Genomic DNA, 15411 nt, shown 5'->3' with positions numbered 1-15411 from the left:
GTATCTGCTAACTGATTAAAAATTTACATTTTCTTGTATTATCTCCCTTAGAAATTAAATCTATTCATGACAGTAACATGTTCGTGTACCGGCACAGTTGACTGAAGGTCCTCAACCCAGCGTCAGCCTCTCATTGTGTCTTCAAGGGACAGCTGTATTTCCTCTTGACTGAAGTCTGCCTATGGCAATGAGACACACAGATTTTGCTGTCAAATAATCATGGAATCATTTAAGACTGGAAAAGACCTCTAAAATCATCTAATTCAACCATCTACCTACCACCAATATTACATCACCATGTCATGGTAACGCTATCTGCATTTAACTTCCACTCTACGAGCTTACGGTACTTTCATATATGTTTTCAGCCTAACAGCCCAGGTTGTTGAGCATTATATTCAATTCTGGGCCTTGATAGCGAGGGTGAGGACTCAGTACATTAACACTGTTGATCAACCTCACGTTTGGGGCAACCTCATTAGCAATACCTGAATAATACCTGAAAGTACAGCCTAACTGCTATTTAGCTTTAGTTATATTTTTTTAACGCAGAAAGAAAGTAGTTTAGATTCATTCAAGGCACTCGGGTCTTCAGTTTTAAAGAGAGAAAACGCAGCAGCACTTAGAATTGAGGAAAGAAATGCAGGCTTTGTAAGGTTCTCCTGTCACAACAGATCAAGTGCTGCTCCGGCGAGCGCTCGTCAACGGGTCTTACCCTCACAGACGCACTCGGGAACGGCGATTAAAAAAAGGACAGAACAACCCAGTCACCACATAAACTACATTTCCCAGGTGCCTCCGCCCTCCGCCTTCCTGCCCTCACATGACGGCTAGCTGGCCGCGCCATGGCGGAAGCTGCGGAGAAGGTAGAGGCCGAGAGGGGCCGTAAGGGCACTGCCCCGCCGACGGGCGAGGAGCTGGGCGAGGAGCGGGAGCGGGGAGGCGGGGGGCAGCCTTGACTGCGAGGCTGCGTGGGCCGCGGAGTGGCGGCAGCAGGGGTTGGAGATAGAGAAGGAAGCGAGCGAAATCTCCAGTCCTTCCCCTCGTTAGCTGAGTGTCAGGGCTTCTCTGAAGCAGACCGCCCGAGGTGGGGGGTGCTGATATAGGTGACATCTGATATAGAATCTCTAGCATCTGGGGCCGGGTGATTGAAATGCAGCTGGCACTGTCGCTAGGGAGAGTAAGGGGCTGAAGGAAGGGAAGGGCCCCTCTGGAATGGATGAGAATACAATAAAATTAAAGCTAGAAATGAATTTCCCTGGCTTCCTGAATACTTTCTCAGTGTTGTTTGCTGAGTTAGGCTTTTACTTCTGATATGCAGCTGAGCAGCACGACTTCTGTCCTTCCTGAGAGACATAACGAAGAAGAGCTCTAAAACTCTCTCAGAGAAATTGGCCATTTGGTTCCCATCTTTTCTGCTCTCAGAAATTTTGTTGTGAGAGGCTGGATTCTTTTAGGGGGAGGTTTTTTTGTCTAATTTGGTAAGTGTTTAACTAATAGTGCTTCAGAAAGCCCTGGGGATAAAAACAGTCCTGATAAATTTTCTTACCCGCTTTCTTAAAGTAAGAGATGAAAGCAGTTTGTGTTTTTGTAATCGTGATGTAGTTAAAGATATCTTGCTCTCTTCTCTTTATTTTCTATGCAGTGTATGCACAGCTCGACTGAAAGGGATGTGTATGTTGTGAGTGGAATAGTATGGTTTCTTTGAAATCCAAGTTTCACAATTTTCCACTCCCAGCAGATTTAAGTAATAGGTTTAAATAGCTAGTAACATCTGGTTTTATAAACCCTATATCCATTGTATTAGGAGGCCAAGTGAAAAAATGTTTTGAAAATTCATATTGGATCTACAGAATGAGAGATTCTAGCGGTTAGAGATTACTTCGCATTTCTGTGACTTCCTCATCTGTTTTCTCTTTCTCTATTCTTAGGCTGTCTGAGCAACAGCATTTGCTATCTGTCTGAAGCATACTTCCGATTTTACCCTTGAGTCTGGGAACTACTAATGGCAGTTATTCCTACATGATTTGGGATTCTGGTCATCTACAATTCCCTGCTGAGGAATTTCCTTTCCACAGTTAGAAGTAGAAGTGGAGTACAGTCCTCTTGTTTTGTGTGTTTGGTGAGAGAGGGAAGCAACCTGACAAAACCCCAGGATAGTTACAACTACAGTTTGCCTGTGCTGGTAGGAGAATTCTGGGGAAAAAAGCTTCTTTCGTTAAGTTGCTAGCAAGTGAGTTAGTTGGTATTGGTTGATTCTGAACACCTTCAGCAAAACTGTTGTCAAGGAACAAATAGAGTTTCTGCATTTGTTGCCCAAGCTGAGACTCCTTTTGAACTATTCAATGATGTTTTCTTCTGTTAATCATAAAGACCATAGAACACTTACTTGAATTTCTGTTCTGTTTATGAAATTTTGCAGCAGCAATTGCAGTGGCTTGCTAATACAGCAGCATAGATTGATATTCTCATGGTTCACATAGATTGTTTATTTGAATCTACTTCTGGTGCACCACGACTTCGTAGGGCACTATTTTCCAAGGATGGCCTTTCACATAACAACTCGCAATTTAGTGTAATCTTTGTTGTTTTAAGTGACAAATGGATGCAAGGATCAACAGCAAGTAAGCTGTAACTTTGCTGTGCACCTGTGTGAGCCTCTCTACATGGTGTTTAAACTCAGTGAGCTCCCCCTGAGAATTCTTGTCACTTTTTTTCCCTAGCTCTTGTTTTTCTGAGTAACCAAAACAATTAAAAAGCATGGGGAAAAATGTAAATGGTGTAACTGCACTAAAAAGTCCTGTGTAGCAGTAAAAATGTCACTTGTCCTAAATGCTTATTTAGAGAAAACAGATTATTCCCCCTCCACTCCCCCCCCAAACGCATTATCCTTCTGATATAAGCTACGTGAAATGTGTCTAAATATCAAAATGATGTATTCATCATGTTTTGTACAGAGGAGCTGAGTATGCAGATCTTAGTGTCCAGGAAACAGGCAAATTTTATGTTTAGAATTTAGTGATATTTTGCAGGGGACTGTGTGTGTTACAGCTTGTCTGATGGGCTGCCAGTGTTGGTGTGATATTCTAGTTCTCTCATCATTTGGTTGTTACAGAACTTAAAATGCACAAAGATTCTACTCATATAACAAAGTTACTGTTTTCTGAGAGGTAACTATTTATTTAGAACAGATGGAGAGGCTGATCCACAGTGATGAAAGTTAAGCCTATGCTTAAAGGATACCTGAGTTTTAATCCCTCTTCACCTTTTCTTGACTTCCATACTCCTCCTACTTGCACTTTCCTATTTCTCCTTGTAAATACAGACTATGTAGGTTGCCATTCCCTGGGGTATGTGGTTTAGAGATGGACCTGGCTGTATGTGGTAAGATGGCAGCAATCGTGGTTACATCTTACAGAGAGTTTCAAGTAGCCAAATGCAGCTTTTCTTCTCTCCCATATCCCGTATCTGTAATCAGTTGTGATGGTCACTAAAGGTGAACCTCCAGTAATGCAGACAAGGCATTTGCAGGCATTTGCTTTCTGCCTAAAGGTGACAGTCAGTGCCTTTTATAGATGGGAAAAATAAATAAATATGGCAAACTAAAGTTGACACTGGTCATCAGTGCATTAATTTTTTCCTTTCTCCTTAAACTGTTGGTAACTTTTTCTTTTTTTTTCCTTCTTACGTGAAATTCCCTACCTATTTATCATAGTATCCAAATATTACTTTATAAGATTTGAAATGCTGCCTTCTAGCTTGCTCATTCTTTGCTTGTATCATATTTTGTTGTTAAAATGCTTACATTCACTGTCAGCGTGTTAGCTGCAACCTTTTATTGCAATTGATAGCAATAAGCACGTTAAGTAAATCTTCATTTTGCTGACTTCTTTGAGGAGGCATTGCATCAGCAGATTTTACCAGTGGACAGGTGAGAGATTAGCAGGAGTCAACGTAGATTTTTTTTTTTTGGTAGGGCAGTAAGATTCATGGTCTTGCCACACAGAGCTGCTTTAAAGGTACAGTCCTTTCAAAGGCAAGAGAAAGCCACCTGGTTTGCGTTGATATATGATAGGAAGGAAAAAAATCACTAAATTCTGATTTCTGTGGAAAATGGCTTGAAGTTATTTAGTTTTAAAATAATTGTACTAATAGTTGAATAGTTGAATGGAGAAGCTGGATAACAAGAAAATGCCATTCTGCTTCAGGAGTCAAATCACAAAGGCATTGCTTTGTAAAACTTAATGCTTCTGGAGGGAAGGAAGGCTTTCGCAGGGGGCATGCTTCACCCTTCCTCTTCGGGCAGGGAGCAGCAGTCTCATAGTCACCTGGTGCCACTGAGTGTCAGTGTGGCACTAGATTAGATGCCCATGATGTAGGTGTGAGTGGGGAGGATAACTTCTGGAATGTTCAGAAACACTGAACTTTGACTTGCTTTCATTTTTCTCTCTTATTAAAGACTTAAAAATACTTTAAAAGGGGAACTATGGCTCATTCACATAGGGTTGTGTAAGTACTTAGCTAATATTCTCTTTTTTCTTTGTACTATTTTCAGGAAACCAGGTCTAATGAGGAATCAACAGATGAATCTGAGGTAAGCTGCTAGTCCTCTGTTGGTTTGGAGAAATACAGCCGTCACTGATTTGTTTTGGTAGCTGCTTATTCAGAAATTCTGCTGGTACAGTGTAGCCAGGAATGTTAAGCTACACTTCAATTATTGAAAAGGAGCTGTGATTTGCTATTAAATGCTTTTTTATATTTAAAAATGCAGTCACTAAATTGTGGGAAAGTGAATTAAGAGAAAAATTCAAGTGTATGCACTTCTGTTTCCGTGTGAAAGAACTGAAAATTTAATTGACAGTGTAATTATATATGCACTAACACTACATTAAAGTAAGGTATTTTCTTTATTTAGTGCCAAATCTTTACATTTCAGGCATAGGTACTAAGCAAGCACAAATCCTAATCGGCAGACTGGTGGATTCTGCAGAGGCCATAATAGTGCTTTTTTTTTTAAGAATCTTTTAGCAAGGGGGTACCCTGTGTGACTGTGGAGTAACTTTTTCTTCTGGTTTCCATGAGTGGCTGTGGTGGCACTGTAGGGTGCTCCTAGGAAGAAGCAGAGATTTCTTTGGCCCCATTGTGTTGCTGTGTGGAGCAGCTGCTGAGAACTGACTGTTTTGGGGTTGAAACGAGATGATCATTGTGGTCCTTTTCAATCCAGGCCATTCCATGACCTGTGACTTTTTGCCTAGTGTGAAATATTTTCGTTCTAGAACCACACTGAGTGTGGAGGGGCCTTAATGTGAAGTGCTTGTAAACAGTGGCCAGACCAAATGCTCAGCCTTATGTAGAAGAATAATCTCCTCTGATGGGCTGTTATTCACTGAATAATGTGTATGACTCTGTCAGTTTTTCCAGCTTTAAAGCCTATTGCAAATGAGGGCCTGTGTTTCTAGTGTTTTAGTAACCTTTTAACACTTTAGTCTATTTCAAATGAATAATTTACAGTGGAATTAATATAAATGTGTTCACGGGTTATTGGACTTTTGTTAATTTTTACTTCAAGGAAAAATAAGTATGATGCAGTTTCTGTCTAATCAAAGGTGGAATAAAAAGTAGTGGTAGGACCACTGTGTCTAAATGCTGTTAATGTTTATTAGCACTGTTTGAAGGGCAAGCTGATAGCTTCACTCTTACTTCTTGTGACTGTAAAACTGTGTGGTTTCTTTTGGGTGGCACATGGTTTGGGATGGATCTTAGAGGAAAAGTTCTAGGAGCTGGGTCTCTAACCCTTGCAGCCAGTGTCCTTTTTGAACTGTTAAAAGTAATATTTAAGGCATGGATTTTGTAGAGGTCTTGCCATCACAGTAATAAAGGTTTTTACCTATACAACTGGTTGCACTTAATTTCATTTAAATTGTTTCCATAAAATTGAAAGTTATTACTGTTGGTTTCAGAGAACATATGATGTATACAGGTTATATTACAGAAATCTATTTTATTATGGAGAAAGATAATTTTAAATAACTGTTTCTGACTAAATGATGTTCCTGTCTGGACTGGATGTATAAATAAAATACAGAATATGGGTGTTGTTTTTTTACTTTTTACATTACTGTTGCCGTTGCGTTATTAAAGAATCAAATGCGCAGTGATTCTCTTTTATGCAGCAACTCCTTTAATGTCATTCCTTTATTAGCAGTTAGTAAATAACATGCTAATCCTAATTTGCTACCTGCTTGATTTATTTTGAATGGCGTGTTCTTTGTCAAACACCAGAATGTTTGTTTGCATAGGCTTGGAGGTAAAGCTTCATAATAAACCTCAAGTGTGGGTGTCCACAAATGTGACCATTTTGAATGTGTGTCAGCCAAGAGCCTCTCGCTGTAAGTTTGGTTACAACTCTCTCTTCCTAGTAAATTCAGTTCTTAAAGCTGCTTGAATGAGTTTAATACTTCCCATCTGCTTAAGTCAGAATGTGTAAAATCAAGAGGTATTCATTAGCAGAAGTGATGCATCTGTTGAGATGTTAAGCAGGCATCTCAGTGTGTGTCAGCACTTGTAGAAGTGCATTACATCTTTCCTAATAACCACAGTACAATTTAGACTTTTATTTCATATCATTACATATCTTATGGTGTTTTGTAAACATAATTTTCGTTCAGAGAGGCTGATATGATGAGGAAGCTGTATATCTAATGCTATATTGTAGTTCTCAAAAGAAAAACCTACTTGGCTTGCTATGTATTTCTGCTCAATCATTTTCTTTGTTGTGTGTTTCATTTCGTTCATTTGTTGTTTTGGTTTGGTTTTCTTCTGTGTGGTTTGTTGCACATTGTGCTTATGAAGTATGCTTGCTTTACTTCTCACAACTTCATTATCAAGCGGGCTGCATTTGAGGTTGAGCCTGCTCAGGTTTGTTTGTCAGAAAAGTCCTAGTACAATGTCCTCTCAACAGCTCGTTTGATTTTATTTTGCAGCACCTAGGGCTGCGTGTTGGGACCTTCACATATGATGAGACCTTAAAAGTAGACAAGAAAGTAATGTAACTTCGGGCTACTCATAAATTGTGGAGGGAAAAAAAAATTCTTAAAAATTATGTATAGTGTAAGTCTGACTTTCTGATTTCAAATTATTTATCTGTTTTTGCAGTGTGTCTGTTTCACTAAAATCCTACTCTTCTTAGCTGAGTTGTTTTCTTTCTGGCATATCCATCTTAGATTTTGCTAGTGATTTTTAAAGATGAGCTAATCTGTGAGAAAGCACTCAAGCTTTCTTCTGTAGCAGTGCAACATGGTGGTAAAGTGAGATGCAAAAGAGCTTTTTTCTGGCATTAAAGTTGTTACTGCTTTGAAAGTTGCTTTTAATAAGAGAATCCTGTTATATTACATAATGGACCATTGTGAAGTGTCCTGAGGAAAATATTATTTTACTTTCAACTAATTTAATGAAATTCATGAAATGGAGCCTTCCTTCTTGATGAGAGCTAAGTTATCATTCTGAAATTTGGCTGGTTATTTATTAATGTTGTTTTTTCCTTTCTAATTTACTACTTGGCGTATGAGCAGATGGTTCTGTTCCACTACTTATTTCCATTACAAGGACTTTTTTCAAAAAAGTGTCAGTGGAATCATAAGACCAGTGCTTTGTCCCACAGAACAACTCTGTGATTATGTGAGAGATTTTACTGATTTCTGTGTGCCTTGCACTGCAGACTTAAGTTTTTGTTCTGTATTTTTGGCCTGCTGAAGAAAACAACAAGGAAGGCAGATGCTTATTTTATGCAAAAAGTTTTTGAAGAATAATAATTTGTGTTCTTAGAGTTAAAATGCTGCATTATGTGCCTTGCTCTTTTTTATTAGGTACTTGTGTTTGTTACTGATCACATCTCTGTGCTGTATAGCGTGGTGTGTTTCCATTTGAGCACTTCCACCACTTCCATTTTTATCACTCTTAATTTTTTTTGCCTATTTCCTGATCTTTGAGTGCTCATCCCTTGTGAAAAGGATATGTTCATGTAACTTTCTCTTCTAGCTATTTAAACGCCATGTTACTAAATCATAGGAGAATTTACGAAGGGGAAGTTATTGTAGAAATCCTTTGTTAACCCAGTGTGGGCTTAAAGATATCTCACAGCCATACACTTCTTCCAGTGAAACTGATGGTGTTTTTATTCTTCAAGGTTTTGAAAACAGATCTGAACTTGAACACAGTTATGAAATGTGTAAGCATTAAAAGGAGGACAACAAAAAAAGCCTTGATGTTTTCTTTTCCTTTTCAGTGCTCTCCAGATCTTTGTCTTGTATGCTAGGTCTGGATTAGGTCAAAGCAATTAAATCGTTTCAAGTAAGTAAAGCATCTGGTAAGAAAAGCTCCTTGTCATACTCAGTTTCCATCAAAATGTCCTCTTAACATGGAGTGCTGAGCACTGGGCTGGAAGAGGTGAGCTCTTCTGTGGCTAGTAAGCTTTTGAAGGAGCATCACCATTGCAACAAAAAATTAATGAGAAGTAGACTTGGCTACCGTAATTCAGTCCAACTTGCAATTTTTTGTTTTCTGTCTGACCTTTCGTAAATCATTTCATGTCATCATGCCTTCTGTCTTTATTATTGAATAACTCTATACTAGGTTGCCTTTTTTTTTTTGTTTGTTTGTTTGTAATTTCCAGTTTTAAAAACATAAGCTGGGAGAAAAATACTTAGGAAACTGTTTGCATTCTGTTTCACATACCTGAACCGTCTGGGGAGACATTGCTTCTCCTTGCATAGCTTTAAGTGATGTTGGCCTTTTAAATAGGGAGAAGGGAAGGAAAATACATATAAATTCCAAATAGAAAGTTATCCTCCTTAATAATGAGAAAATGTATCGTGCAAATTATTAATCAATTTGAGTCAGTAGGATGAGTGTGGTAAATTATTTATTGCAGTTTAAATGGAATTTTTTCATATATTAATTAGAAAAACAAGTTTACAGTGACTAGTAACTAACATAATACACATCTTAGAGGATTGACTTGCAGGAAAAACGGATTATTGCTAAATTCTTTGAATATCTTCTGGTTTGGGATGAAAATTACATACTTCATCTAATGAGCTATTAATATTAACCAAAGTGCCTGTTCTGCCTGTGTGTTGTGGAATACGTAAAAAGTAAAATACTGCTCAGGTTATAGAAATGAAATGCAATTGCAAAGCTGGTGTGTTAACAGTATGCAGATGTGGCCTTTCCAAAAGACTAAATGCATTCATTTGGGTGGAATAACAGTGAGGGGTAGAAAATGGGAAGCAGTGGGAAAATTCAGCTGTGAGCCTTGTAGCTCTTTCACTGTGGTAAGTGGGTGAAAGTAACTTTAAAAATTACTGTTCCCAAAACTGCACTGTAGGGCTTTCATCTGCAGTACATCACAAGGTGGCAACTGCTCAAGTAGGGTTTGTGAAGGAAACAAATGCTTGCCCAAGTTCCTTACTCAGCAAAGGGAAAATACAAGTAGAAATGTGTAGTTTTGTTGAGAGTTGAACTGTTTGGATTTTTCACTCCTGGATGGACATGGAAGATAAAACAGCCTGTCCTATGCTGTCTGTGGGTATGGTATGGTTGAAGTGGATGGACTGATCCTGTGGTGGTGTTTGTTTTGTTTTGTTTTTTTTTTAATTCCTGAAGTGGAACAGTGTAAAAGTTTTCGGATGTTTTTTGCCCTGCACAAAACTATCAGCAAAAGAAATTGTTGGGAGTTGAATTGGAACCAAGTCTTATTATATGGACTTTACTACTTTTTTCTATTACATGCCATTTATAATGATTGCTCGTGTGCAGTATGTTGTCTGTGTTATTTCTGCTTCATAACTTGGCTGATGACCAGCTTCTTCAAACCTGTGCGAGTGAATCTTCAATTGGTGTTCTGGAAATTTAGTGTGACGTTCTGCATAGCACAACAGTTTTGGGAAGAAATAAAATGCTCAGTGCTTTGCTTTTCTTCCGCGTGTTATTTCATACTCTGAATGCAGCCCTTTTTGATACATATTCACAGGCAGCCATATCATCATAATTCCTTGCTCCTGGTGTATATCTGCATTTTCCAAAGAGGCTGAGGGATTAAATAAATCCCTGAAGAAAATGCATGGGAGAACAGAAAAAGTGCTGTGTGAAATTTAACATTGTAATCCAGATTTGCCAATTTTACAACCAGAGGCTGGGAAGGTATTGGTGATTTGCCTTAGAGGAATCATAAAGAAGCTGGATGGCAGGTTATGCACTTCACTTCCTTCACTGAGCTAACATCACTGAATTTTCACCATAGAACTAGAGGAAAATAGTTTTTAGCTGTGTAAGTCCCAAATGTGACTTCATGGTTTGGAATTTTCAATCTTTTGTCTTACTGGTGTTTTCTATAGTAGAATTTCTATTCCAACCAATTGTACAGATAGGTAGCTCAGTCTTTTTTGGTATTTATTCTGAATGATTGTGACTTTCATTCCAAGCTACTTTAATTCTTGCAGAGCCCGTGTTTACTCAGCATTAAAATGCAGCAGTCTGTGTAACCAGGTCTTTTACAAAGATAACTGTCTCCCCTACCCTCCTCAATAATTTGCATCCTTTGTTGATATTGTTACCAAGATTGTCACTTGAAATCAGTAATTTCAAAATATGGCTTTGTTTTGAGGGAAACTGTCTTTTCAGTTTTTGGCTAGGCAGGCTAATGAATTAGACCTTGAATGTTTATAGCTTTCATTTGCTGCTGCTTTATCTGCATCTGAATGGGTGACTTGAATCACAGAATCATAGAGTTGCTCAGATTGAAAAAGACCTTAAAGATCATCGAGTTCAACCACCATCAGTCCAACGTACTGCCCTAACTCTAACAACCCTCTGCTAAATCATGGCCCTGAGCACCACATCCAAACAGTTCTTAAACGCATCCAGGGATGGTGACTCAACCACCTCCCTGGGGAGCCTATTCCAGTGCTTAACAACCCTTTCTGTAAAGAAGTTTTTCCTGATATCCAACCTAAACTTACCCTGGTGCAATTTGAGGCCGTTTCCCCTCGTCCTGTCACCAGTGAGAAGAGACCAACCCCACTCTCACTGTGAGCACCTTTCAGTTATTTGAAGAGCAATAAGGTCTCCCCTCATCCCCCTTTTCCTCAGGCTAAACAGCCCCAGTTCCTTCACTCTCCTTATAGGCCATATTCTCCAAGCCCTTCACAGCCTTGTTGCCCTTCTTTGCACCTGCTCCAGCACCTCCATGTCCTTGATGACCAGGTTGAGAACCATCATCCCCACCGCTGTCCAGATGTCCCTGCAGAGCACTCTACCTGTTCTGCGGGGCGAGCTGGAGAGGCAGGGGAATCTCTGGGAGGACAAGCCTGCATTGCTGAGCAGGGACCTTTAGGATGAAAGTCTCTTTGCACTTCTCATTTCTTAAACCAACTAATGTATTTTTAGTATTTTGTTAAGATTTCCATGTGGGACTGAACTTCAGTATGGGAGTTCTAGAGGAAAAGAGGTTTCTGTTCTCTCAGTCACTTCTAGCCTCAAGGGAGTCCAGTAAAGCACATAATATTTAAATTCAGCATAGTAAATAAGACAACAACTTGCAACAACACTTTGTTTTAGATCCTTTACTAGCTAACAAACCGGGCTTTTGAAGATGAAAGGCTTTTGAGGTGTAGGTTATATATATATATTTTTTTAATTTTTTTAATTATTTAAGCATTTTTCTAGTGTTAGAGATTGCACTGAGAAAAATTGAGTCAGGATTCTAAGCCTGAAAATGACACAGGTAGTCTCTTTATCATTGAGACAGGAACAGAAATCTGGGAATTGTATTATGGGGTAGAAAAGCAGTAATGATGAGGTTGCACTTTGCCATATTAAGATATTCTACTATGATTCTCCTTGTTGGCCCTGTGTCACTTGTCTCTTCAGCAAGCAAAGTTGATATCTGTTCCTGAGCAGTGGGTAGCAGCATGTTTTCTTCTGGTTTTGCTTTGGGATTTGTTTGTTTTTTTTTTTCTCTTAAAAGAAGGTGAAATGGAGAAATGAGCAACCGGGAAGATTGGGAAGACTGGGATTCTGAAAGGCAATCTATGTTTCTTGCTAATATGAAATAGTGACCCGATACTATTTTCACAATAATGGAACGTAAATGTTAGCTGGAAAAGCACAACACAAATAATGGCTGTTTTCATTGGAAATAAAGATTGCCCTTAAATGATTTTTAACAATAATTGGAGCCTAACCATTCAGTATTATTACTGAACTTGGGACTTGGAGACTTGGTCTGAGGTGGAGATTGAAGGGATCTCCAAACTCCATTATCGCATTATGATGTTACTTAACTCATCAACAGACATTAGCAATTTGTTAAAAGCTTCCTTTTTATAATTTTTAAAACTGCTTTAAGAATATTAAATCCCCTGCTTATTATGTCCCATACTTGGTTTAAGTTTGTAATTCACTAGTTGTATTGGGCAATATTGTTCTCTAGCATGTGTTATCTTTTTGTAATTCTTTGTGAAATACAGTAAAGCAAGAATTAAGAAATGATGCATACAGACATTCCTGAGATGCTACTGGAGACACAGAAGTTTGTGTCTGGTAATCTGGATTACCAGCTTGTCTAGGCTGAGTGTAGGCTAAATACAGTCTGGGTAATGAGGACTAGAGATGACTGAGCGATGGAGCAGTGAATCTCCTTTCCTGAGCCGCTCACTGCAAGAAGACTGTTTTCTCTAAAAATCCGTAGGAATGGGGCTTAGCAAACCTGAAATCAGATTTGTTTATGAGTCAGTGCTTTGATATCTCTTGAATCTGAATGAAGGGAGATAAAGCCAAAAGAAAGGTTTGGGATCTGAGCTGCAGAAGATAAGACTGAAAATAATCATAACATTTTGTTTCTGGACCAAAGGAGACATTATGGCCAGTGTAAGAAATCTCTAGGAGTACTAATGAGGTGAAATCAATAGTTTTGTTTTATCTACTGCGTTGTCGGGCATTGTGAGCTTCCTCATACGTCTTGCAATAGCCTTGCTTCTCAGACCCCACTGAGTCCAAGCTGAGCGTTGTGCAGCCTTCCCAGTACATTCCTGCCCTATTCAGCACAGGTACAGTAAGAGGAAGGGCTTGCCCATGGCCTGTGGCTCAGGCACGTTGTGCAAATGCCTGCTGATAGCGCGGCTCTCAGAGGTGCTGGGAGGTGTTAGAAGTTCCTCCCTTCCCTCTTCTCAACAGGGTATCACCCATTCCAATGAGTACTCATTAGTCCCATGTCAGTTAGGGGATTTGTAGAGAAAAGACCCTCAAAAATAAAATGTATAAAACCACTGCAGCCCTCCGATTAAGACACCACCTCTATAAAAAGCTAAGGCTTGGAGATTTTTATCCTATTGGTCAAGAAGCTGCTGAGAGAGCCTAGATTTGATCAGAAGAGCAGTAGGTGATCTTACTGAGTTCTACTAAATATTTTTCTTGACTTTGTGCTTCTGTATGTATAGAAGAAAATTAAGTAGCTTTTGAAGACTGCATTCTGGGACTAGAAGCCTTTTTAAATATTTTATTATATTTTATATTTTATTTGTTGTCAGATAGGGGGTTGGAGATTCATGATCCTTGAGGTCCCTTCCAACCCTGGCCATTCTGTGATTCTGTCATTTCTGTAGTAAGTGATCCACCCTCAGCAAACCACAAAGGATGTGATTGTTTAATTTTGCATAATGGAGGATGCTCTTTGAACCTTTACATCAACCCCAAAATAAATGGGATTTATGTCTTTGGTTTGACTCAAAATTTTCACAAGTTTGTGAACAAACAATTCTGGAACTGTAACTAGTTATTTTAATTTCTTGTTCTGAGTGATAATTGATTTTGGAAAGAAAATAATTTCTTAATAGATTCTACGTGGGCTTCCACAGATCCGGACTGCATTAAATGTCAAGAAATGCTGTCTAAGCTAGTAGGAAATGAGCCAATGTAACATTTTTCTTAAAATTTCTGAAATTGAGGTGAATTTGAAAGTATGAAAAGGAGCTGGGTTCTTTTTTGTCTTTTTCTTTCCTCAAGACATGGCCCTCTAAGCCTGTGACACCAGGGCTTTGTTTCGGTAAGATGTGAGTGTAGCCCCTCTGAAATTACTGGCGTGATTAACTCAGGTGCTTTTCTGTTTGAATTTTAATGGTTCGCAGGGTCAAAACATGAAGGTGTAAACAGTGCTGGAGTGACCACCTCCAGTAATTGGAGTTCTGGCTGGAACTGGATGGGCGATGCGCAAGCAAAGATGAAGGGCACTTGCCTTATAACGTATGCACCGTTTATTTCCATAAAGGCTTTGGAAAACTTAGAGGACAAATCGTGCGGGAAGGATGACACTTTGCTGTCAATGCCCGTAACATAATTAGAGTATCCACAATCAGCAGAGCATGCAGTTCATGTGACAGACTGACCTGTGGGCAGATTCGCCGTTGCAGGAGCAAATATGGGCTAATGGAATAACTCCAGGAGCTGCCCACGGTTTCCTTCTGGATATGTTCTTTGCCAGGACGAATTCTTGGATTATTTTCTCTACTCAGTATTTTACTGCAGTTGTTCCTGTAGGCAAAGCCGGGGAGGGTAGGGCCAGAATATTTGAGGAAGGCAGTAAGCTTGCATGTCGAAAGGCAGATCGCTTCCCTCGCGGTGATACTGGCCCTTGGAGGACTTGGTGCACACTTGCAGCACGCTTCAGCTGTGTAAATCTGCTCCAGGTGAAGAGTTGGGAGGAAGCTCCCTGCCTACTGTGCAGTGGGCGTGGGAAGAGCAATTCCTTTAATTGCAGGAATTCAGAAGCAAGCAGGGCCCCTAACAGGAGTGGGATTTAGATTGGTCTGACCAGCTAATTAGGATATTTCTTTCAACTGGAAACATGCTTCCCACAGGAAATAGCTGTGGATACCTGGAACAAGTTCTTCCTAGCAATTCTACTCTTAGCTTAGCAGCAACAAGCAAAGAGAAAAATAAAAGGAAAATGAGTTTCAAATCAGTGTTCCTGTGGTTGAAAAATGGTTATTATTTACTTTAAAGCAACCCAAAGGTAGTTGCCTCTCGTCAGCTCTGTGGGACTCCTGCACTTCCTGAATTTAAATCTGCCATGTGTGCAGCACTTTCAACATCTTGTGTAGTATGTATTTCTTTTCCCCTCAATATTTGACAAGAATTTCAAGATCCTGGGCTGTTGTGTTTTCTTAGGCAGCCTGCATGGAAGGATGTGTTTGGCTGCAGAACAAGAGGCAGCGCTATAAAATTTGTTTTCATACGTTCAGACTCCTCTAGGATGCTTTAAAGGACTTCTCTTTAATTAAAAGCGCCATACACTTAGTAAAAATCCATGTTAGTTGAGAAATTGATTTTTGGTGGGGTGTTTTTTGTTTTTTTTTT

At 39.3% G+C, this 15411-nt stretch overlaps 1 protein-coding gene across 2 annotated transcripts in view; it reads left to right on the top strand.

Moving 5' to 3' along the window:
- Positions 1-801: 801 nt before the first annotated feature.
- VPS41 (VPS41 subunit of HOPS complex) overlaps positions 802-15411 on the top strand; it is a 104408-nt gene continuing 89798 nt past the window's right edge. Inside the window, exons 1-2 of one of the 2 annotated variants that reach the window (XM_010713096.3) lie at positions 802-866; positions 4556-4594. In XM_010713096.3, the coding sequence (XP_010711398.1) occupies positions 846-866; positions 4556-4594 (60 nt within the window). In that variant the 5' untranslated portion in view covers positions 802-845. Of the gene's footprint in view, positions 867-4555; positions 4595-8284; positions 8350-15411 lie in introns of those variants that run through there. The other variant, XM_010713097.3, reaches the window with a different exon arrangement.

Source organism: Meleagris gallopavo, chromosome 6, assembly GCF_000146605.3.
Source record: "Meleagris gallopavo isolate NT-WF06-2002-E0010 breed Aviagen turkey brand Nicholas breeding stock chromosome 6, Turkey_5.1, whole genome shotgun sequence".
Taxonomy (NCBI): Eukaryota; Metazoa; Chordata; class Aves; order Galliformes; family Phasianidae; genus Meleagris; species Meleagris gallopavo.
The sequence above is the reverse complement of the archived record's forward strand: the minus strand, read 5'-3'. Positions and strand labels throughout refer to the sequence as shown.